General features: G+C 39.3%; 1 protein-coding gene across 2 annotated transcripts in view; it reads right to left on the reverse strand.

Moving 5' to 3' along the window:
- The window catches only part of LOC124777737 (ATP-dependent RNA helicase DHX33), a 133600-nt gene that overhangs the window by 91373 nt on the left and 17043 nt on the right, over positions 1-25184 (reverse strand). For both annotated transcript variants that reach the window (XM_047253237.1, XM_047253238.1), the window contains one exon: positions 3832-3964. In XM_047253237.1, the coding sequence (XP_047109193.1) occupies positions 3832-3964 (133 nt within the window). The remainder of the gene's footprint in view (positions 1-3831; positions 3965-25184) is intronic.

The following is a 25184-nucleotide window of genomic DNA, read 5'->3' on the forward strand; positions in this document are numbered from 1 at the left end:
TTTTATTTTTTCAGACAAATGTAGAAGATCCCTAGCAGACGTATTAGTCACAAATTTACTTCCAGCAGAAAATGAGATATTCTTAAGCTGCGCTCACACAACTTGTGCTAAATGTAGAGTTCCTTGTAAAATGTTTGCTTGTCAACACGCTTATTTGATTTCATCAATCAAGGGATCTGTTCTTGGAGGTCCTAGTTCCTTTGCGACTAACTTTTCCTCGTAATTTAATTTCCTATTCCCAGAATGAGATTTCCATTCGGCATCGGAATGTGCACTGATATGAAACTTCCTGGGAGACTGAAGCTGTGTGCTGTACCAGACTGAACTTGGGACCTTTGCCTTTCGTGGGCAAGTGCTCTACCGACTGAGCTAACCCAAGCACAACCCGTGACCCCTCCTCACAGCTTTACTTTTCTGTTAGCATTTAAAATAGATTCAACATAGTTCATATTTACAGTTCACATGAAAGCCAATGCCCGCACAGTAAACAACCGACTCCACACACAAAGTGCTGTTGGTGGAAATAATTAAACTCAAGTAGTAATGTCAACAAGGTCTATCAACGTGGTCACTTGACTAGAATACAAATGAGGCACTGAGATCCATAAGGGTCTCAAGCACAATGCCGTAGATCCTACATTTAAATGAATATCACAGAAACAAGTGATACAGCTTTTTGTGAATTTTCATATATATGATGTGGGTATACATGCAGATAAACCAGACTCACCAAAAATCAACAGATTTCAGAAGCATGAATAATTGCTACAGTCTCACAACTGACGGTGACGTGCTTTTGACCCTTATGATTCTCATGCTCACGAGGGAAACTCCCCATCACATCCCTTCAAATTTAGCGGTAAGAGAGCCCAGTGGACAGCCCGTCAACAACTACACACAGATAAAGCATGAAAACAAGAAGAAGGTGTACTGCACTGTGTGTGTGTGTGTGTGGGGGGGGGGGGGGATGTAATATTAGATACAATGAATAGCATGGTGTCATGGTTAAGCAGTGACAGAATTGGACTACAAACTGGACAAACCCATGTTCAAAACTCCATTGTGTCAATTTTCCTTTTTTTCTACAGTAGTATGAACAGTCCGTCCAAACAGTGATTTGTCTGTTCGTTGTATTAAAATTTATGTCTGTGTCATGGTGTATCGTCCATTTGCAACAGTAGGGCGTAAGGAAGACATCTACAATGAAAGCTGATTCTGCTCAACTACTCTATTAGCAGCCGGAAGGAAGTATCTTTCGAACTGGAACTGCAAATGATTGATAATAAGGTGACAAGTTAACCAAATCCTCCATCAAAAACCATGTCTGGTGTCTCATGCATGACATTTGTGACAGTATGTTTGTCTCACGAAAGGAACCTCTTATCAATGTACCTAACTTCCACGCCTGATGAGTGAATGAAATATGCCTCATTGCCTGATTTTGGTGTGGGTATCAATGTGAATGTGATCATTCCTGAAAAAATGATGAAAATATAACAGTTTGTCACATAAGCTGCAACAGATGAATGCAACAGTTTCACGAACCACCGTGCTTATGTTTTTAATGTTTTTGAAGCTGCATTCCTTTTTGGAAGTTTTGACTCTTGAATTCCTTTGTTGTAACATTGTTCATGCATTTATTTGTTGTTTTAATTTCTGATGTCTACATGGCATCTTGCCTGCTCTCACTATTCATCACATTTACTTGCAAAGTAATGTATTCTTAGCACATGACTCATATTCTATAACTAATGTATAGTATGACACCTGTCAAGACTGCAGAAAAAGAACAAAACATTTCAATGACCAGACAAACAATTTATAATTCTGTGAAAAAAATTAATTAAAAAAATTAGCACGAGAGACTTTCCAACATTGTTCATCTGCTTTTCAGTCTAACACCGTGACCACTTAATCATGACACAATGGTTGTCCATGCAAGTTCGATATTGTACTTTGTAAGCTTCAACCATTCGCTGTTTCTATTTTGCTTTTTTTTCCCCACAGCTCAGTACACCTTCTTCCTGATTTCATGCTTGATAAGTGTTCAGTTTTTGAAGGGCTATCCACTGGACCATCTACCACTAAATCTGAGAGGGTTGCAATGGAGAGTTTCCCTGGTCAGCGCCTCAAATGGATTACTGTATCATAAACTTCATAACTTAATATACTATGACTCATTCAGGAACACACAAAATAGGTTTACTGTCAGTACAACTTTAACATATACTGGTGTCCGATCTAATTTTACTACAGAATGAATTAGCATATCTGAGGAGCGTGCTACCATCAAGCAGGTTTGATGCTGAGCAAACGGGGTTAAAGTTTGCTACTACCTGGTTGTACTGACGTAAACTTCTAATTGAGAGGCAAGGACTAGCTGTGCATATCATCAACCGTGCACATTGTTTATCAAATCCGTATGTATTTGGCCTGTAAGGCAGATAGGTCATGTGAGGTGCGCATGTGTGAAAGCTCCTTAAAATGTGCACAACTGAAGGTGTGCTTGCAACCCTGATGCCAAGTTTCAAAGAGTCTAGAGAAGCACTGGCGCGGTAGCTTTAAGTGCTGTATATTTCAGATTGCAGCTTCTATGTTACGATTGACAGCATTCGAATAAAAAATAAACAATAAATCTGCAAGGTGTCGAAAGTTAGGGTGTTCACGTGTTCTTGGCCCTTACACAGCAGCCGCCACTGGAGATAATCCTGGTGAGTTTAACTAATACAAATTCCTCATGTTTCCACCTCAATGGAAAGGCACAAAGTTTTGATGGGGGGAATTCTCTTTGTCTTCTGGTGAAGTATCAAATCAGCATCTTTGTCATCATCATGTACATAAAGGTGGTACTAGGCTGTGAGTCATAAGTAGCCAGCAAACTCTGTTTGAAAAACTCCCAACACATGGTGGAGTTCTTTCGAAGGAATGGTTAAAGAGAAACACAAATTAAGAAACAATATTTTAAACCAAAGTAACTTCTACTGTTACTTCTAAAGCAACTTCTCACTGTAGGTATATTCAAGAGTACAAGAGTTCAGAAGAAATATAAAATCAAAACTATCTTAAGCTGGCCAAGAATCTAGAGAGATTGCACACAATTGGCATCTACGGCATTCAATGCAAATGCAAACTGTAGTATTTCATATAGACACAATGCCATGTCCTGCAGCACTTCTTGGAAAACACCAGGAAAGTTTGCCTTGGACAAAAACTGAACTGGAGATCACAGTACACAGCTTAATGATACAAATACTGTCACTTTTGAATGGTTCAAATTGCTGTGCATGTGTAATAGAATCTGGACCAGAAAATAGAGGATGCCATTAAAATTAGGAAAATGATGACCTTGTAAACAAAGACGGAGGATACCAAATTAATTGTAACCCAATGCTAGCTACAATACACTACGAGATTCCAATTTGACACCAGGGTGTAAGATGGTGCTTGAGGCACTGATCGAAACATCACCCCTTTCAGATGAACTTTATACTAGATCATAAACAATATAATAAAAACGATTTTTAAACATGCTGCTTTTTACACAAAAGAACTACTGGATTTTGACATCACTGAATTGGGAGAAGATATGCAGTTGACAGGAAAATTACCAGTGATTAGCAATGTCTTAAAATGTCACCTCTCTCAAACACATACAAAAATCAAAAACTTTTTTAATATAATACTGATAGCACAGAAGCAGAGAGCCTCCTAAAAGGCCAAGGTGTAATGAAAGCTGTTATGTTTCTGTTTGTTATTTCTAGATCTAAATCACATAGGTTTCTTTGGTTTTCAAATAATGAATATCGTATACTCTTAGCAGTCATTACGTACCTGAGTAATACCAATTCTTCCCTCTTTATCAAGTCTCTCTTCATGGATAAATTGTGGGATCTGAGTTGTCTTGCCACTTCCTGTCTCTCCAATAATAATCAATGTGGAATGTTTTTTAATCTCTTCCAGTATTCTGAAATAGAAGTGAAAGGTCATAGTAAGGATGGTGGAAATCTGAAACAGTCATTACGGCATGGCCTAAGTGCTTTTACCTGATACAACATTATACGAATGACATTCTCTTCAAGAATTGGTTTTAATCTCTCTTTCTTTATAAATTAACTGTGTGCAATATAATTATACATTTCCCATTCATACACACACACTAAACTAATTTATTTGCCCAAAGATCACTTTATAATGATATTGGAATTATCGGCCTAAATATGATGTGCATAAACAGCTATGCAAAATTAGTGAACATGAACTTCACAGCATGATTCCTTTTCTATTAGCAGTACAAAAATATCCCTAACAAAACTTCATCCCATGCATATTTTCAGTAGAAAATGGACGTCAAGGAATGGCAGATTGGTGACACTTTAATCTCATTCAATGCAGCGTAACAATGTTGCCCAGTCAGACCAGTGGGAAGAGTCTTGTATCACAATAGTCAAGGTGTAGAGATCGATTCTGGGTCTAGGTGTATTTTTATTAGCTGCTGATTCTGTTCTGCCCAATAATACTGTCGTATAAACTGATTTTTAAACCATACATGTCCTACAGTTACATTATTTTTTTCAAGGTGAAAATAACAATAATTGGTCAGACATGTCACAAACATTCATGAAGAGTATTAGTCCGTTGAACAAAATTTACTTGCTACAGAGCTGAAGAACTGCAAATCTTATCAATGTGGAAATGTTAAATACACATGCTACATGTACAGTGTGAACGGTCAGATATATTACATTAGCAACCTGAAAACAGTATAAATATACTGTTAGTGACAGTACATCTTTCACAAAACATATGTTATCTTCAGAGCAAATGCTCAAAGTTAACTGCCTGCATCTCCGAAAATTAAACGATTTGCTGGATCATGCTTCTCTGACCTCTTCACAACATAGCAGCATCCACACTTAGAAGAGCAGCAAAGACACATGTATAAATTATTCTACATTCTTTGGCAAATTAGAATAAATGTGATCCTTCTCAAGTTTTGACACAGGAAAAAATCCAGGGATTTAGGTAAGGCAAATACAGAAGTCATTAAACTTAACTGCCAAGACTGATCCATTTACTAAGAAGTTTTTCTTAAATATCATCACACGTTCCAAGTTGTACAGGTGCACTATTACATTGCAAGCATAACCTCTGCCACACTTGAAGTGGAATATTTCACGTGGTTGAGGCAAATGGTTTGTGAGAAATGCATACTTCCGTGTGGTGAACCAGTCTGACAACAAATAGCGATAAAAAATACTCATCACTCCAGTCCATGTGTTGTTGCTAAAACATGTTGTTTAAACTTATTGTTATATCAATACTGTGGAAAATGAGTGAGCCAATAAGAAATATTAATAATAATAATATTAATGTATGGAAATACATACTAAAAGCACTGTACTTATCAGACAGAATGTTGAAAAATATAATTACAATTGTTAAATGATGATGTTGACAAAAATAATAACAGAGTTTAGTAATTACCTTTGAAATGGGTTGCTAGCCCTAATGGTAACATAATGTACCAACGAAATGTAACAAGTACAAAAGTACTAAACGTGATGGTACTAACTGATAGAACTAATGGTAGCAGGGTATACTGGAAACTGGGTTAAAATGTAGAAGGTCAAACAGTGTGAAACAATACACTTACATAATGTGGCTATGTGATTTGCATGATTGTAGAAGAACTACTGATGAGAAATATGAATTCAGCAGTGGATGATAAGAAAAGCAGGGATATATAAAAAAAGAGATAGACTGAATCTGTCTGTCTGTCTTTCTTCATTTCTTTCTAAGTGTTATAGGGTATGAATGAAGAACAGAGAAGCAAAAATAATAATCTACTGGAATGAAAGGAGGTATGTAGTGCATGGTAAGAGAGAGGGTGTATGTACAAAAGTAAGGTGGTATAATAAAAGTAATTGTACTCTCATTTCTAAGTTAGTATCAAACGATTGCATATGTTTTGTATGTCCTGCTGTAATTAGTGAAATACTGTTAAGAAACTGTGTAACGTATCAGACCGACAGTGATTAGCAACTGAAAGAGCTGCAACTACACCAGGAATCAAACTCTCCAACCTCTAGTACACTAGGCCCTCTGCTGTTCCTGATTTACATAAGTGATCTAGGTGATAATCTGAGCAGCCCCCTTAGATTGTTTGCAGATGATGCTGTAATTTACCGTCTAGTAAAATCATAAGACGATCAACTTCAATTACAAAACGATCTAGTGAGAATTTCTGTATGGTGCGAAAAGTGGCAATTGGCACTAAACAAAGAAAAGTGCAAGGTCATCCACATGGGTACTAAAAGAAATCTGATAAATTTTGGGTATACGATAATCGCACAAATCTAAGGGCTGTCAATTCCACTAAATACCTAGGAATTACACTTATAAGCAACTTAAATTGGAAAGACCACATAGATAATGTTGTGGGGAAGGCGAAACAAAGGTTGCGCTTTAATGGCAGAACACTTAGAAGATGCGACAAACCCACTAAAGAGACCACCTACATTACACGTGTCCGTCCACTGCTGGAATATTGCTGCGCAGTGTGGGATCCTTACCAGGTAGGATTGATGGAGGACATCGAAAAAGTGCAAAGAAGGGCAGCTCGTTTCATGTCATTGTGCAATAGGGGTGAGAGTGTCACTGATATGAGACGCAAGTTGGGGTGGCAGTCACTGAAACAAAGGTGGTTTTCTTTGCGGCGAGATCTATTTACGAAATTTCAATCACCAACTTTCTCTTCCGAATGCGAAAATGTTTTGTTGACACCCACCTATGTAGGGAGAAATGATCATCATAATAAAATAAGTGAAATCAGAGCTCGAACAGAAAGATTTAGGTGTTCCTTTTCCCCACACGCCATTCGAGAGTGGAATGGTAGAGAATTAGTATGAAAATGGTTCGATGAAGCCTCTGCTTGGCACTTAAAAGTGTGAATTGCAGAGTAACCATGTAGATGTAGCATGGTAAACTCTACCCGTTGTACCAACTGGGCACCACTGAACTGAATGAAGACACTTGTGCATCTGATTACAGCTTACCAAATAGCATCTATTTTGTACCGAAAATGTAGGAAACAGAATTTTGTTAAGAGACACTTTGGTATTTGCAGTGACTGCCACTTCATGCCATAGCTGGATATGAAAAGCAGGACACTCCTAGCAGTGGCAGCACTGTGTACTGATACGATTACCTTGGCCTATCCACCCAAAGACATTAAGAGCAACAACAGCAGCAACAATAGCCACAGCATGCAGGGAAGACTTGCCAGCTGACCAGGTAGGCTGACTTTGAGATGCCTGATACAGAGCAGACCACCACAACCTGGAAGTAAGTCTTGTCTTCGGCCACCATCATGCTTGAGCACATGTAAACACTATGTGCAGCCCTATTTAAACGAGCATGCAGGCTGCTACAGCCAGTTCATCTCATTTTGCTGTGCTACGCTGTTAGCTATGCCAACAATCGAGAATTACGAACACAATCCAAATTCTGGACATGCATTTTTGTATATTCTATATTTCACTATCTACACTTGGTTGTACTAACTGGACACTAGAATTCTAGAAACATCCCCCAGGCTGTGGCTAAGCCATGTCTCTGCAATATCCTTTCTTCCAGGAGTGCTAGTTCTGCAAGGTTCGCAGGAGAGCTTCTGTGAAGTTTGGAAGGCAGGAGACGAGGTACTAGCGGAAATTAAAGCTGTGAGGACGGGGCATGGGTCGTGCTTGGGTAGCTCAGTTGGTAGAGCACTTGCCCGCGAAGGGCAAAGGTCCCCAGTTCGACTCTCGGTCTGGCACACAGTTTTAATCTGCCAGGAAGTTTCATAACTGGACAATGTTTATCAGAACAGAACTTTGGCTTCTGAATTGTACTTTCATTTATTTGGTGTGTTTAATAAACATATGCCAGTGATTGAGTCTTTCAATAACAGCACTTCTGTACCTGAATCAGAAAGAGCTGAACTAAATAGGAAATGGATTTTCATTTTGTATATTCTATCATTCACTATCTGTGCTTGGCCGTACTAACCAGACACTGTTTATCAGAACTCCACGAGGAAGTTAGGGCAGTCTCTTGCCCTGGATTTGAGAACCTGACCCTGAAGGCAGAGGACTCAACGGCAAGGAGAAACTACCCCAGTAAAGATCCTTAAGGATATGCAGCCAGAACAGACAGAAAGAAGGGAATCACAGTCCAGTATCTGATAGGGGAAGAGGACAAAGCAAGGTTGTCATTCAGTGACATCCTTGCAATACTAAAAGTAATAGAAAATTTAAAACTACGACAAGAAAAACAAGAACTCAATATAAAGTTGAAAATCTAGAAGAATTAAAAAATAAATCACGAATTATGCTAGCTTAGATTTTGTAGGTGAATCAAAAAATGCCCTCTAAAGCAGTAGGAATGATACACCACAAAGGAATTATCCAAATGGGAAGGAAATCAGTAGATGTGGTGTACATGTACAGATAAACAAATGATTACAATTTCAAAAAACTGGATGATCCAGTCAAGAGAAAGAACTGCACAAATTGAGCAAATTACAAATGCATTTGTCCACCTCTGGCCCTTATGCAAGCAGTTATTTGGCTTGGCATTGATTAACAGATATGCTGGATGCCCTCCTGAGGGATATTGTGCCGAATTCTCTCCAACTGGTACAATACATCGTCAAAATCCAGAGCTCAATGGAGGGCCCTGATTGTGATGATCAAAACATTCTCAATTGCGGAGAGGTACGGTGAACTTGATGGCTGAGGTAGGGTTTGGCAAGCATAACAACAAGCAGAAGAAACTCACCGTGTGTGGGTGAGCATTATCTTACTGAAATGTAAGCCCAGGACGGCTTTCCCTGAAGGGCAACAAAATGGACTGTAGAATATTGTCAACTTGCTGTTGTGCTGTAAGGGCGCGGCAGGTAATAACCAAAGGGGCCTTGCTACTGACTGAAATAGCACCTCTTACCACCACTCCTGGTTGCTGGGCTGTACAACTGGTGACAGTGAGGTTGGTACGCTCCAGTGTCTGTGGCATTTCCAGACATGTCTTCACTGGTCGCTGGAACTCAGTTCGAAGCAAGACTTATAGCTAAAGACAAGTTTACTCCAGTCAATTAGATTCCAGGCTGAAGAAATGTCTAGAGGTGCACTGGACAGTGGTGTGATACGAAACTAACTGTCACCTGCCATTCAGCCCGACAACTAGCAGTGATGGTGTGGAATGCCATTTCTTTTCACAGCAGGACCCCTTTGGTTGTCATCCATGGCTCTCTTACAGTACAGCAGTATGTTGACGATATTCTGCGCCTCTTCTGTTGCCCTTCATGGCAAGCCATCTTGGGGATACGTTTCAGCAAGATAATGCCTGCCCACACACGGTGAGAGTTTATACTGCTTATCTTTGTGCTTGCCAACCCCTATTTCAGCCAGCACAGGTTGCCATATCTCTCCTCAATTGAGAATGTTTTGAATACTGTGATCAGGGGCCTCCAACCAGCTCAAGATTTTGACAATCTAATGCACCAATTGGACAGAATTTGGCACCATATCCCTTAGGACATTCAATAACTCTATCAATCAATGCCAAGCCGAATAACTGCTTGCATAAGGGCCATATATGGACCAATGTGTTAATGACTTGTGAAGCTATTTCTCTGGTGTAAATCATCCAGTTTTTATGAAATTGTAATCATTTGTTTGTATGTATATGTAAATCACATTTCTTTGCCATTCTGATAATTCCTTGTGGTGTGTTAGTGGTGGTGGTTAGTGTTTAACGTCTCGTCGACAACGAGGTCATTAGAGACGGAGCGCAAGCTCGGGTTAGGGAAGGATTGGGAAGGAAATCGGCCGTGCCCTTTCAATGGAACCATCCCGGCATTTGCCTGAAACGATTTAGGGAAATCACGGAAAACCTAAATCAGGATGGCCGGAGACGGGATTGAACCGTCGTCCTCCCGAATGCGAGTCCAGTGTGCTAACCTGTGGTGTGTTATTATTTTGTCTTGGCGTGCATAAGAAAGAGTGGGACACTACAAGTAGACATGCTAGGTGTATCAGAGAATAGTTGGGATGACATGGGAGATTTTATACCACATGATTAAAGAGTTTTTTGCTTGTAAAGCAAAACTAGGATGAAGTGCTGTGGCAACTGCTCTAGGGATCAATGAGAAAACAATGCGATGAAAATCTACCATGTTAACAATCAAGTTAGTGACGGTGAAGCTAGTACCTTCTCCAGTAGACCTATGCATAATAAAAGTTTACTTCGTGACAATAAACGATGAAGTCGAAGAAATCGCAGATATGTATGATCCAATATGAGGACTGCTAAGAGTAAGAAATAAAAACAACAAAGTTATGATAATGGCAGACTTAAACGCCTGTGTGGTCAGCCACTACAATTCAAAATGCACTGGCAAATTTGGACTGGAAAACATGAATACTAGAACTGAAAGGTTATTAGAATTCTGTGGACAGTATGAAATAGTTCTAATAAATGCCTGGTTCAAAGTTCCTGACAGAGGAAGGTATGTAATCAGGACATAGTCATAGATACAAAGTACATTATATTCTAGTCAAACAAAGAGGTAGAAACCAAATAAAATTTAGTTATTCATCCGTGGTTTTGAGACAGATGGGGGTCTAGTCAGAAACATGAGAGATATTCAGTCAGTAATGCTGGATTACTTTAACAAACTCTTGAATGGAGACAATAACCTGAATGATAATGGAATGCAAACTGGGTGTTATGAGAAGAACAAAAGTGACAAAAAAGAACCACCACTAAGTTGGTTGGTAAGCAGAGTACAATAAATGGAGATATGATCTACACAGCAAGAACATACGGAATCATTTGCCTTTACAGAGTATTACACACAATCTGGAGAGAGAACATTTTTGCTGATGATTGGATCAAAGGTGTAATTATACCATTATTTTTTTTTAAAGAAAAAGGTGATAGAATACTTGAAAAATATCTGCAAAAGGATAAAAGCATTACACTAGCCTTCCTAGACAAAGTAAAATCTAATGACAATGTACCAAGACCCAAGACTTGGGAAAGCCAAGAGTAAAAGAAATGTACCACTGCACTGACTGAGAAAGTGAAGATGCACTACAGACGATGTGTCAGCTGTAACTGAGGAGAAAGAGAATGAATAGTCTGAGACACAATGTGAAATCTAGCAGGGAAGAGTCTTGTCTCCAGTGCTCTGCATCATTGTGGTGGGTGACATCATGAAATGAATAAAAGAGCAATACAGACCTGTATTGAAGTCAATGATTTTCACCAATGATGTTATCTGAGGAGATACAAATGAAGTCTAAGAAAAACTTGATATGGAGCAATCATTTCCAAAGAAGACAGCTTGAGTTACAATAGCTGAGTGGTAAATCCCTGGAGAATGTGCAACATTTTCCATATTTGGGCAGTGTGATAAGACTGTAAAAATATAACTTGGAAGTTCTAAGCTGTACTTCTAAGGCTGCTCAGTTTTACAAATACGTTGCTGCCTTTGGGACAACCACAAACCACACCACGCAAAACTAACGATCTTCAGTATCTACTTTTTTGTTCTTTGGTCTACACACTGGAGACCTGTGCTCTGGTAAAGAAGACAGAATAACCAACTGCAAACTGCAGAAAGACGTTTGTCAGATCTACGCTGAGTCAAACAAAAAAGGAAAAGATAAGGAAAGAAAGGAACAAAATGGATACACAAGTAAAGCTCAGTGAACTGGAAAAACTCTGGCAATCTAGATTAAGATAGTATGATATGTGAAATGGATGGATGAAACCAGGATACACAAGAAATTCCTTGAAATGGCTCTAATGGGGAAAAAAAGAGATGCTGGACAGCCAAGGACAAGATGGATCAGCACAGTTAAGAAAACATTGCTGAAAGTGTTCTTCTTTGGGGTATGGTACTTGTGGAAGGACAGTACAAGTATAGAAAAAGTTGGAAGAGGCTTGTCACTAGCACTTGGGACATGGAGGTGTGATCTGATGATGATGGTAGAAAAATGAAACAATAACTATGTGCTACATACAAAAAAGATAAACGGACTAAGTAAATGCACGTAAGATGTATTCAAAAATTAGGTCATTACAGTTTAAATGTAGAACTCATACCAACATAGTTAAAGAAAAAAGGTAACACTCGATTTGTACCTGAAAAAATAATGGATTAGTGGAAAGAATATATTGAAGAACGACATGATGGAGATGTCAGAGATGATTCAAATTACATAAGCATAATGGGGAAAGTGGAAAATGAATTCATAGGACCATCAATTATTACTTCAGAACTCAACAATGCCTTATAAAATTGAAGAGCAACAAAGCAACTGGAACAGATGCTGAGTTATTAAAGAATGTTAGAGGTAAAAACTTGTAAAAATTTATGCTTGTGAGTGTTTTGAGGATGGAACACTATCGATGGAATTAAAAAAAAGGAAAATAAATATCATACTTAAGAAAGGAAATGCCAATGATTGTTCACATTATATTTATTTATTTATTACTTGTCATTAGCCAACATCTGTTGAAATAGACAGTTTTGACATTATATTTGATAGTGAATCTAAAATTGGGAAACTATGTACATTCAGATTACATTACATGAGGATAAAGAGTTATTCTCTACATTATAATTCCTTAACATCATAGTTACTCTCTACTACATTCCAATTCCTTAACATCATAGTTACTCTTTACTACATTCCAATTCCTTTACATCATAGATACACTTATCAGCTAACAATTTGTGCAGCTGCTTCTTGAAGGCATCACCTTGTAGGTCTTTCAGTGATTGTGGTAACTTGTTATATAATGTTAATCCTGTTTGCTTAAAGCTACTTTGGACCTTAGATAGCCTAGTAAAGTCTACATCAAGATTGTTTTTATATCTGGTATCATGTGGATGAACATCTGTTCTGGAAGGTAAGGTATGTATTTGTGTTTTTTTTTTTTTTTATGGAAAGAAGACACGTTTTTATATACAGAGAAGGTAATGTTAAGATGTTAAGTTCCTTAAAGTGCTTTCGACATGATTCTTGGCTTTTAATACCTGTAATTGCCCAAATTGCTTTCTTCTGCCACATGAACACTGTCCGAGCACCATTTGAGTTGCCCCATAATTTTATTCCGTACTGTAAGTGAGATTCAAAGAAGGCATAATAAGAAGATAAAAGTTGTTTTCTGCTAACTAATGTTTTTAGTTTCCTTAACAAAAGACTACTCTAGATAGTCTGGTACATAACAGTTCCGTGTGGGTGTTCCATGTTAATTTCGGGTCCAGGTGGATTCCTAGAAGTCTTACAGAGTCAGACTCATTTAATTTTTCCTGTAGATTGTGCAGGAAGAAATACATAGTTTCCGTCTTGTTACTGTTGAGTATCAGCTTGTTACTGTGGAACCATATGGCAGACTTTTCAAGCATTACTTTTGTTTGTTTCTTCACTTCCTCCAATTTGTTATCTGAGGTAATCAGGGTTGTGTCGTCAGCATATATTATTGACTTGTGAAGCATGAAAGTAGGCAAGTCATTCATGTATACCAGGAAGAGAAAAGGTCCAAGCACTGAGCCTTGTGGCACGCCTCTTACAACTGGTAGGGCATTTGATTGTTGGCTATTTACTATAACTACCAGAGTTCTGTTTGTCAGGTATGATCTGATTAATGCCAGTTCATTATTTTTGACACCATAGCACCCTAGTTTATTTATTAGTATTTCATGGGATACAGTATCAAATGCTTTACTCAGATCTAGTAGTACAGCACAAGTGATGGAATTGTTCTCGAAGCCATCAAGTATGTCTGTCACAAGAGTTTCTACTGCATTTATGTAGACAATCCTGGCCTAAAACCAAAGAGCGAGGAGGAAAAAAGATTTTGTTCAGCAAAGTAGTTGCAAAGTTGTGTTTTAATGCAGCATTCTATTATCTTGAATAATATAGGTATGAGGGATATTGGACGGTAACTTTCAGGTTTGTTTTTTTCTCCTTTTTTATAGATTGGGATAACAATAGTAGCCTTCAGGACCTCAGGAAATTTTCCAGCTGTAAAAGTACTATTGATCAGAAAGGTAAGAGGGGCAACAAATATGTCAATTATTTGTTTCAAGATGGTGTTGGAGATGCCATAGAGATCTTCACTGTATGAGCCATGTAGGTTTGTGACGACTTTGTATACAGTTTGGCAGGTCACCTGTTTCCATTTAAAGGATAAGTTATTTAGGTCAGGAATGTTGTAGGTAAAACTTTCAGAAGTTGCATCATCTGGTGCAGAGGTAGCAGTAGCTTCAAACTTAGTACTGTTAACAAAAAATTCATTTAATTTTTCTGGCACTATTGGAATTTCTTGTCTGTTTTTATGCTTCCCTGCTATTTTGTTTATTACCTGCCAGGCTGCTTTGCATTTGTTGCTGGAGTTTTCAATGAAAGCATCATTGGCTCTCTGCTTTGCTGTCTGTATTTCAGTTCTATAATTCTTCCTGGCTTCTTTATACCTCTGCTTCGATTCTAGGTTACCAGTTTTAGCCATTTTATGTAGGGCAACAAGTGTGTTTCTCAGGTCATGCAGTTCAGGAGTGAACCAGTTGTGCTTCTTTTTTCTATTTGGTGCACCATCTATTTTCATCTTTTTGATTATTTGTGGGCAACAGTTTTGAACTAAGCTTGTTAGTATGTTCATGAATAAGTTAAAAGCATTATCGTTGTTACTACAATTATATACTCTGTCCCACTCAACTTCTGATAATTTTTGCCTTAACTTTGTAATGTTGTCAGAATATAATAATCTGATTCTCTTAATGTGTTCAGGTTGCTGAGTAGGATAGTTTTCACAGTTGACCATTAGCCATAGGCTGTCATGGTCAGATAGAACTGGATTTATCACTCCGTACTGACACTCGTCTTTTGTCAAATTGGAGATTATGTTATCTAGGCAGGCATCTAATCTGGTTGGCTTGTAATTCATACAGTACAAGTTGTTAGACCTTAACACGTTTTGAAAGTGGGTGACAGTTGGTGTTTTTAGTCGTATGTCTATATTAATGTCACCAATGTATGCTATCTTGTGGTGTCTGTATTTTACCAGCAGGTACTTATTTAAAGTCTCCATTTGGTCAATAAACTGATGAATATCAGAGCTAGGAGTGCGATAAATAGAGATGATCACTAATTTAAGTTTGGGAAGCAATAATGCAGCAATTTCAAAAAGTTGCTCTTTGCAAAAATGATCGACTTTTTGTGCTACATATTCAATGTTAGAGTTTCTCTTTATAAAAATAGCGACTCCTCCATGACTAATTTTGGTTCTACAATATGAGCTTGCTAATTCAAATCCTTCTGGGGTATACAGGGCAATTTCAGTTGGTGTGAGCCAGTGTTCATTTACACAGAAAACATGACATGGGTTTGAACTTAGGAACACATCAATTTCATCTATTTTGTTTTTGATTGATTGTACATTTAGGTGCATAATTAAAGTTCTGTTTTTGAGAAGGATAGGCAAAGAAGTAGATGCTTCTATATTTACAGTTTTTGTGGCACTGGCTGGGGGATGATAGTCCATAAAAAATCTTCACTGCAGCTACTCACATTCTTACTGTTGGTAGATAAGCAAGTGGCAGCTCTATCATTTCTCATGGCTGTTGATGTGGCTGTATCCGCAGTTCTAGCTGGTGCACTACTGTTGTCCTCTGTTGAAGGGGCTGCTGCTGTTGATCTCACACAAGGTTCATACCACACTTGGGACTTACTTTTAATTAGTTCACTTATCAGTTTTCCTAATTTGCACTTTCCTTTACGATTCAAGTGAAGTCCATGTCTGGTGAAGCATGTTCTGTAGAAGCATGTTCTGTAGAATTATAGAACCTTGGCTTTCATAAATCGTGCTTCAAAACTTGACTTCATATTGCTAACTAAAGACTAAAAGCTAAAATTAAACAGTGTGAATCGAAGTCCAGTTAGGATTTAGGATAGGAAAAGGACCCAAAGAAGCTATAATGGCATTATGAATGATCTCAGAAAGAACTGAGATGAACAGGAAAACATGTCTCATCCACTGACTTACAGGAGAGGTTTTTGATACAGGAGACAGGAAAATACTGTTTGGAAAACTGAATAAAGCTGGAATGCACTGGAGAGGTAAAAAGACTCTTTCTCAATCTACACAAAAACAAGAATACAGAAAAATATCAATGAAAATAATCAATTTTTGAAAATATAATGTGAGAGGTGTTCAATACGTAATGAACACATTTTTTTCAAAAACAGGTTGGTTTTTTTCAATATTCCAAAACACAATATTTTTCCCCACTCTTTTGGCTACAAAACCCTATTCTTCAACACAATCTCTATTCTTTGTGATCACCTTACGCCACCTTACTGGATGGCCTGTATGCCTGCATGGTTCCACTCTGCTGGTCGACTTTGGAGCCAACGTCGTGCTGCATCAGTAACATGCCCATCATCCCTGTACTGCTTCTCATGGAGCACATCCTACACTGGGCCAAACAGATGAAAGCTGGAAAGTGCGAGATCTAGGCTGCAGGATGGATGAGGAAGAAAAGTCCAATGAAGTTTTGCAAGCTCCTCTAGGGTATGTAGACTTGTGTGAGGTCTTGCATTGTCGTGGAGGAGAAGGAGAAATTTGTTTGCATTAATGTGGTGACGAACACAAGTTGATTGCTGTACCATGAGGGAGGACATCAAACAGAATAACCCCTTTAGAGTCTCAGATGACTGTCACCTAGGGTTTATTGGCTGAGGGTGCAGCTTTGAATGTTTTCTTTGGAGGAGAGGTTGTGTGGCACAACTTCATGGATTGCTGTTTTGTTTCTGGTTCCAAGTGATGAACCCACGTTTCATCACATGTGACAATGCTAGACAAAAAATTGTCGCGATCAGCCTCTTAACATGCAAGCAATTCACACAGATGGTCCTTCATTGCTCTTCAGAGTCTTCTGTTAGGCAGCAAGGAACCCAGCAGGTACACACTTTTGAGTGCTCCAACTGGTGGACAAGTGTGTTACAACTACCAACAGAGACGTCTTGAAGTGCAGCAAGGTGTTTGATTGTGATTTTTCGATCACCTTGAAAGAGAGTGTCCACAAATTCCAACATTATAGGAATCACAGCTGTGTGTGACCGGCTGGCATGTGCGAGATCAGACATTGTTGTGTGACCCTGTTGTGACGATGACACAGACACCTCGCCCAATGACTCACCATGCTTTTGTTCACTGCTAGATCTCCATAGACATTCAGCAAGCCACTATGAATATTCATGATGCTTTGGCTTTCTGCCAAAAGAAACTCAATGACAGGTCTCTGTTTGAAATGTACCTCCATCACAGAGAGCATTTTGAAGGTTAAGTATAGCGCCACCACCTACTGGAACTTCATAAAACCACAGGGGCTGAAATGAGAAAAAGTCGCCCAGTGCCCTGGGTCAAGGAAGATTTACTGGACGAGTTGAGAAAGAGAGGTTTAAAAGGGGAACTGGGGGACAGATAGATACAGGAAAATTCTACAGGAAAATTAAAGTTGCCTTTGGAGAAAAGATAACCTCAAGCTCAGACGGACGTCCAGTACCAAGCAAAGAAGGGAAAGCTGAAAGATGGAAGGAACATATAGAGGGGATACAAAAGCAAAATGGACTTAAAGGAATAATCCTTTCCTTCTAATCTTGTGCAATAAGTCTCTCCAAACCCGGGTTCTGGTCCCACTGGATCATAGTTCCTTGTATACAACGCTTCACTAATTAATTGGAATTCCTCTTTGGTCGGCTCCTCACCCATCAGGGCTTCTGTGGTTTTCAACAGTACTGGATCTTCCCTCTGTTCCGCATCAATGTCATTTAATGCAGCAAAGACTGATATTTCATTCACAATGTTGATACATCCAAATAAAACAGTTTTCCCTGTCAGTAACTTATTTTATTTTCTACTATGTGTTTTGATGGTTCACACCCTCATCTTTAGTAGAAAATAGTTTACTTACATAGCTGGTGTTGTCAAGAGCACAAATGCCTTTTCACAACAGCATACCAAGAGCAATGTAGGTTATGAGAAAAAAGTCTTTCAAGACAGCACTGTTGTGTAAAAAATTCTTGGACCTATTGCCGTGTCAATTCAGGGTAAAGCCTTGAGCTTTCAATGATAACCTCCATCTCCATCAGAAGCAACTGACTGTCAAAACTGCTGTTGTGATGGCCTTATACAGGGAGCTCTAAAATTCTCCTTACACACTTCTAGGAGTTGTCGGAGGACTGAGTAGATAATATTTTGAATTGGAACCCAAGTCCGGAAATATAGTTTCCATGATACTACCATTTGAGAACATGTTGGTAATGTAACCAATATTACTAGTAATTTATTAGGTGTGACCCAGTACGTCACTTGTTTTACAATTCCACTCATTAATAACAAAAGAAACAAAAAGGAAACTTTATGTGCTTTCACAAACACTGTTGTTTGCAGTTAAACTTAGACCGTTTTTGCCATTTTCAAAGGAGGATTAGCATTCTGATCCACTACAAGTAAGGTTTGATGTGGCGGCCACCAAGTTCAGTGCACACACTGTAGCTATGAATAATGTTGTGCCTGCTCTATCACACTTGGTGTTTCTGTAATCTGTCCTGCAGTGACCACAACTCGTGGTATCAGATCTTCTCGTCTCTATAGGAGTCTCATAAACCAAACTCTTCATTTGACCCCAGAGGAAAAAGTCCAATGGAGTCAAACCTGGTGACTGTGGAGGCCATGTCTTCAGACCACGTTGGGCTATCCATCTGTGTCCGAATCATTCGTCCAAATGTTCCCGAACATGCGGAGCGGATACACTGTCATACTGAAACCACATGCCATGATGGACATTCAATGAAGCACAATTCAACAACACACCCAGTACTTGTTGCAGGAAGGTCAAGTAGTTGGGACCTGTGAGCTTAGGTGGAAGCATGTATCGTCCAATCACATGACTATGCAGAATACCCGCCCACACATTGATATCAAATCTATGTTGGAATCCCTGGACATTCATGGCATGAGGGTTTTCATCTGCCTAGACAAGTCTCTTCAGAGAACTGAGAACACAATCCATAGTAAATTTGCATTCATCTGTGATGAGAATGTGCCATGGAAATATTAGGGTCTAGCTGATGTAGTGGCATAGAAACTGAGTACAGAACTCAACAAGTGGTGCAAAATCAGGATGCGCAATTGGTCGTGAACTCACTGGCGGGTTTCTTCCAATGAGATGCAATACGGGCTCTTCCAGCTCGGGAGTATGGCGTCTCCTTGGATCACCAAGTCACACTTGCTGACAGTGATTATAACCCCTTCTTGAAGCCGTTACAAAATTATGGTGAAATGAGTATGCGATTTAGTCAGATGTTGTGGATAACTATCTTGATGAAGGCAATGAGCAGTTCTTCCATTACTATAAGTTTCACCACACAGAAGGTCCGTGTCAGTGAATTCTACAACGTGTACTCAATCATGTTGCTCTAACAGTCACTGACACTTGAATAAGCCTCAAACCAGGTCAGAGAGGTAGGATAGACATCAAATAACATCAGCCAATCTGACGTAACCAACCCTCCCTCCCCCCCCCCCCTCCCTCATCGTAACGACCGCTTGCATACCCTTACTTAGCAAACATATTTTCAAATGGCTAGAGCATGGAAACGGTATGTTTCCAGACATGGGTTCCAATCCAAAATATTGCCTACTCAATAGGTTCTAGAAGTGTGTAAGGGGAATTTTAGAGTACCCTGTATCACCCATAGATTGCTTCTGATTGGTCGGTAATTACATAATACTGTGGCATCACTGCTCCTGTAGTAGCATAAACATTGTGATTAATTTCTGTGTCTCTTCTCTGCATTGAAAGCACATTTCCATGCACCGTTAAGATTTAAGATTATACCCGCTGTATTGGTTGAAGTTCTTCTCACAAATTCTTATTCTACAGCTTCTTTACCTACAGATTCCCACTTTGTAGGGGCCTGGGACAAAACTTTTGTTTCATCAAACAATATTTTGTTTTCGTCTGTGAGGCTGTGCTCAGCGAGTGAGGGTGTGCTCAGCAACTGCAGATTTCTCCAATTCTCAATTTTTGATATGACCTCAATGTTCTGCATAGCAGCCAGAAACGATATGGATTGATAGACTTACAAGGGATGTTGTGAATCCTGGGGATCCTGTGGCCAATGCTAATCCTTATCAGGGTGTACCATCTCCCTTACCTTCTTCTTCTTGTTCTTCTTTTTGTATCAGTCTTAAGAGTAGCACCTGCACTCTATGTCCTCAATTATTTGCTGGATGTATTCCAATCTCTGTCTCCCTCTACAGTTTTTGCCCTTTACAGCTCCCTCTAGCACCATGGAAGTCATTCCCTCATGTCTTACAGATGTCCTATCATCCTGTCCCTTCTCCTTATCAGTGTTTTCCTCATTTCCTTTCCTCGCTGATTCTGCGCAGAACCTCCTCATTCCTTACCTTATGAGTCCACCTAATTTTCAACATTCGTCTGTAGCACCACATCTCAAATGCTTCGATTCTCTTCTGTTCTGGTTTTCCCAAAGTCCGTGTTTCATCACCATACAATGCTGTACTCCAGACGTACGTTCTCAGAAATTTCTTCCTTAAATTAAGGCCGATATTTGATATCAGTAGACTTCTCTTGGCCAGGAATGCCCTTTTTGCCATTGCTAGTCTGCTTTTGATGTCCTCCTTGCTCCGTCTGTCACTGGTTATTTTATTGCCTAGACACCAAAATTCCTTAAATTCATCTACTTTGTGACCACCAATCCTGATGGTAAGTTTCTCGCTGTTCTCATTTCTACTACTTCTCATTACCTTCGTCTTTCTTCGATTTACTCTCAATCCATACTCTGTACTCATTAGACTGTTCATTCCGTTCAGCAGATCATGTAATTCTTCTTCACTTTCACTCAGGATAGCAATGTCATCAGTGAATCGTATCATTGATATCCTTTCACCTTGAATTTTAATTCCACTCCTGATTCTTTCTTTTATTTCCATCATTGCTTCCTCAATGTACAGATTGAACAGTAGGGGCAAAAGGCTACATCCTTGTCTTACTCCCTTTTTAATACGAGCACTTCGTTCTTGATTGTCCACTCTTATTCCCTCTTGGATGTTGTACATATTGTATATGACCCATCTCTCCCTATAGCTTAGCCCTACTTTTCTCATAATTTTTAACATCTTGCACTATTTTTACATTGTCGAACACTTTTTCTAGGTCAACAAAGCCTATGGATGTGTCTTGATTTTTCTTTAGTTTTGTTTTCATTATTAACCACAATGTGAGATTTGCCTCTGTTGTGCCTTTACCTTTCTTAAAGCCAAACTGATCATCATCTAGCGCATCCTCAATTTTCTTTTCCATTCTGTTGTATATTATTCTTGTAAGCAACTTGGATGCATGAGCTGTTAATCTGATTGTGCGGTAATTCTCGCACTTGTCAGCTCTTGCTGACTTCGGAATTGTGTGGATGACGCTTTTCCAAAAGCCAGATGGTATGTCACCAGACTCATCCATTCTACACCAATGTGTATAGTCGTTTAGTTGCCACGACCCCCAATGATTTTAGAAATTCTGATGGAATGTTATCTATCCCTTCTGCCTTATTTGATCTTAAGTCCTCCAAAGCTATTTTAAATTTTGATTCTAATACTGGATCCCCTATCTCTTCTAAATCAACTCACATCAGACAAATCTTCCCCCTCATAGAGGCTTTCAGTGTATTCTTTCCACCTATCTGCTCTCTCCTCTGCATTTCACAATAGAATTCCCATTGCACTCTTATAAATCACCCTTGCTTTTAATGTCACTGAAGGTTGTTTTGACTTTCCTGTATGCTGAGTCTGTACTTCCGACAATCATTTCTTTTTCGATGTCTTCACATTTTTCCTGGAGCCATTTCATCTTAGTTTCCCTGCGCTTCCTATTTATTTTATTCCTCAACAACTTGTATTTCTTTATTCCTGAGTTTCCTGGAACATTTTTGTACTTCCTCCTTTCATCGATCAATTTAAGTATTTCTTCTATTACCCATGGATTCTTTACAGTTACCTTCTTTGTACCTAATGTCTTAAACTTCAGCTTATTCTTCATCACTACTATATTGTGATCTGAGTATATGTCTGCTCCTGGGTACACCTTACAATCTAGTATCTGATTTCGGAATCTCTGTATGACCATGATGTAATCTAACTGAAATCTTCCCGTACCACCCGGCCTTTTCCAAGTATACCTCCTCCTCTTGTGATTCTTGAACAGAGTATCTGCTATTACTAGCTGAAAGTTGTTACAGAACTCAATTAGTCTTTCTCCTCTCTCATTCCTTGTCCCAAGCCCGTATTCTCCTGTAACCTTTTCTTTTACTCCTTCCTCTACAGCTGCATTCCAGTCTCCCATGACTATTAGATTTTCATATCCCTTTACATACTGTATTACTCTTTCAATACCCACATACTCTTTCTCTATCTCTTCATCTTCAGCTTGCGATGTTGGCATGTATACCTCAACTATCATTGTCGGTGTTGGTTTGCTGTCGATTCTAATAAGGATAACCTTATCACTGAACTGTTCACAATAACACTCTCTCTGCCCTACCTTCCTATTCATAACAAATCCTACTATTATACCATTTTCTGCTGCTGTTGATATTACCCTACACTCATCTGACCAGAAATCCTTGTCTTTTTTCCCACTTCACTGGCCCCTACTATATCCAGATTGAGCCTTTGCATTTCCCTTTCCAGATTTTCTAGTTTCCCTACCACATTCAAGCTTCTCACATTCCACATCCCGACTCATACAAAGTTATCCTTCCTTTGTTTATTCAATATTTTTCTCATGGTAACCTCCCCCTTGGAAGTCCCCTCCCGGAGATCCAAATGGGGGACTATTCCAGAATCTTTTGCCAATGGAGAGATAATCATGACACTTCTTCAATTGCAGGCCACATGTCCTGTGGATCCATGTTATGTGTCTTTAATGCAGTGGTTTCCATTGCCTTCTGTATCCTCATGCCGTTGATCATTGCTTACCTTCATAGGAGGTGAGAAAATGGGTGTTACATCTCATATCCCCAGGAATGTCCCCATTTTGCTGGATGTAGTGGTGCAAAAAGGAAGGAAACAGTCGGTGACTCATCAGGTGAACATTCAACATTTTCTCATTTCCTTTTCTTGGAGAAGGCTGACTTCATATCACACAAACCACAGCTGTTCTTTCAGAACACATACTTCAGATGATTAATTTCTGAATCCAAGTGGTCCTCATCAGAAACAGTTTTTGCTCTGTCTATCAATGTATTTGAAACTGCTCTCATCTGGACTGAATGATGGTATCAGTCAGACTGGAAAATTGCACAGGTCACTCCAATATTCAATAAAGGCAACAGGAGTAATCTGTTAAATTTCAGGCCGATATCATTAACCTCGATATGCAGCAGGAGTTTGAAATATATACTGTGCGTAAACATTACGGATCACCTTGAACAGACCAGTCTATTGATACACAGTCAACATGGATTTAGAAAACATCATTCTAGTGAAACACAACTAGCTCTTTATTCACACAAAGTGTTGAGTGCTACTGATAAGGGATTTCAAATTTATTACATATTTCTAAATTTCCATAAGGCTTTTGACACTGCACCTCACAAGCACCTTGTAATCCGATTGCGTGCTTATGGAATACCATCTCAGTTATGCAAATGGATTCATGATCTCCTGTCAGAGAGGTCACACTTTGCAGAAACTGGCAGAAAGTCATCGAGTAAAACAGAAGAGATATCTGCTGTTCCCCAAGGTAGTGTTACAGGTCCTAAGTTGTTCCTTATTTATATAAACGGTTTAGTAGACACTCAGAGCAGCCATCTTAGATTGTTTGCAAATGATGCTGTTGTTTATCATCTAATAAAGTCATCATAAGATCAAAACAAATTACAAAATGATTTAGAAAAGATATCTGCATGGCGTGAAAATTGGCACTGACCCTAAATAATGAAAAGTGTGAGATCATTCACATGTGTGCTAAAAGGAATCAGTTAAACTTTGGTTAATTGATAGATCAATCAAATCTAAAGGCCTTAAATTCAACTAAATACCTAGGGATTACGATTATGAACAATGTAAACTGGAAATAACACATAGAAAATGTTGTGGGGTAGGTGAACCAAAGGCTGTAATTTATTGGCAGAACAAACAAGCAACGGAAAATCCAGGATGGAATGTGACAATATTATGAAAAGGACAGTTGCTACTCACCATATAGCGGAGACGCTGAGTCACAGATAGGCACAACAAAAAGACTGTTGGAAAGTGAGCTTTTGGCCAACAAGACCTTCGTCGATAATAGACAACATATATACATGTACGCGCGCATGCAACTCCCACCCCCTCCCCTCCACATAAACCACACACACACATGACCACAGTCTCTGGCAACTAAAGCCAGATGGTGAGCATCAGTGCATGATGGGAGACACAAATGGATAGTGAGAGTAAGGAGGAGGCTGGGGCAGGAAGGAGGAGGGATAGAAGGTAGTGGTCGACAGTGAAGTGCTGCTTGTAGAAGCCTACAGGGATGAGGTGGAGAGAGGGTAGGGCAGCTAGGTGCAGTCACGAGGAGCAGGGAAGGGGCTACATGGGTAAGGACAATGACTAACGAACATTGAGGCCAGGAGGGTTACGGGAAAGTTGGATACACTGCAGCGAGAGTTCTTACTTGTGCACTTCAGAAAAGTTGGTGTTGCAGAGAAGGATCCAGGTGACACAGGCTGCAAAGTAGTCACTGAAATGAAGAACATCATGTTGGGTGGCGTGCTCAGCAACAGAGTGGTCCAGCTGTTTCTTGGCCAGTTTGTCAATAACCATTCGTGAGAACAGACAGCTTGTTGGTTGTCATGCCCATTTAGAATTCAGCACAATGGTTGCAGTTTAGCTTGAAGATCATATGACTGGTTTCACAGGTAGCCCTGCCATAGACGGAAAAGGTGATGATTGTGACTGGACTGGAGTAGGTGGTGGTGGGACAGGTCTTGCATCTAGATCTATGACAGGGATATGAGCCATGAGATAAAAAGTTGACAACTTGGGTTGTGTATGGACGAATGAGG

The sequence above is a fragment of the Schistocerca piceifrons genome, chromosome 2, assembly GCF_021461385.2.
Source record: "Schistocerca piceifrons isolate TAMUIC-IGC-003096 chromosome 2, iqSchPice1.1, whole genome shotgun sequence".
In the NCBI taxonomy this organism is placed as follows: Eukaryota; Metazoa; Arthropoda; class Insecta; order Orthoptera; family Acrididae; genus Schistocerca; species Schistocerca piceifrons.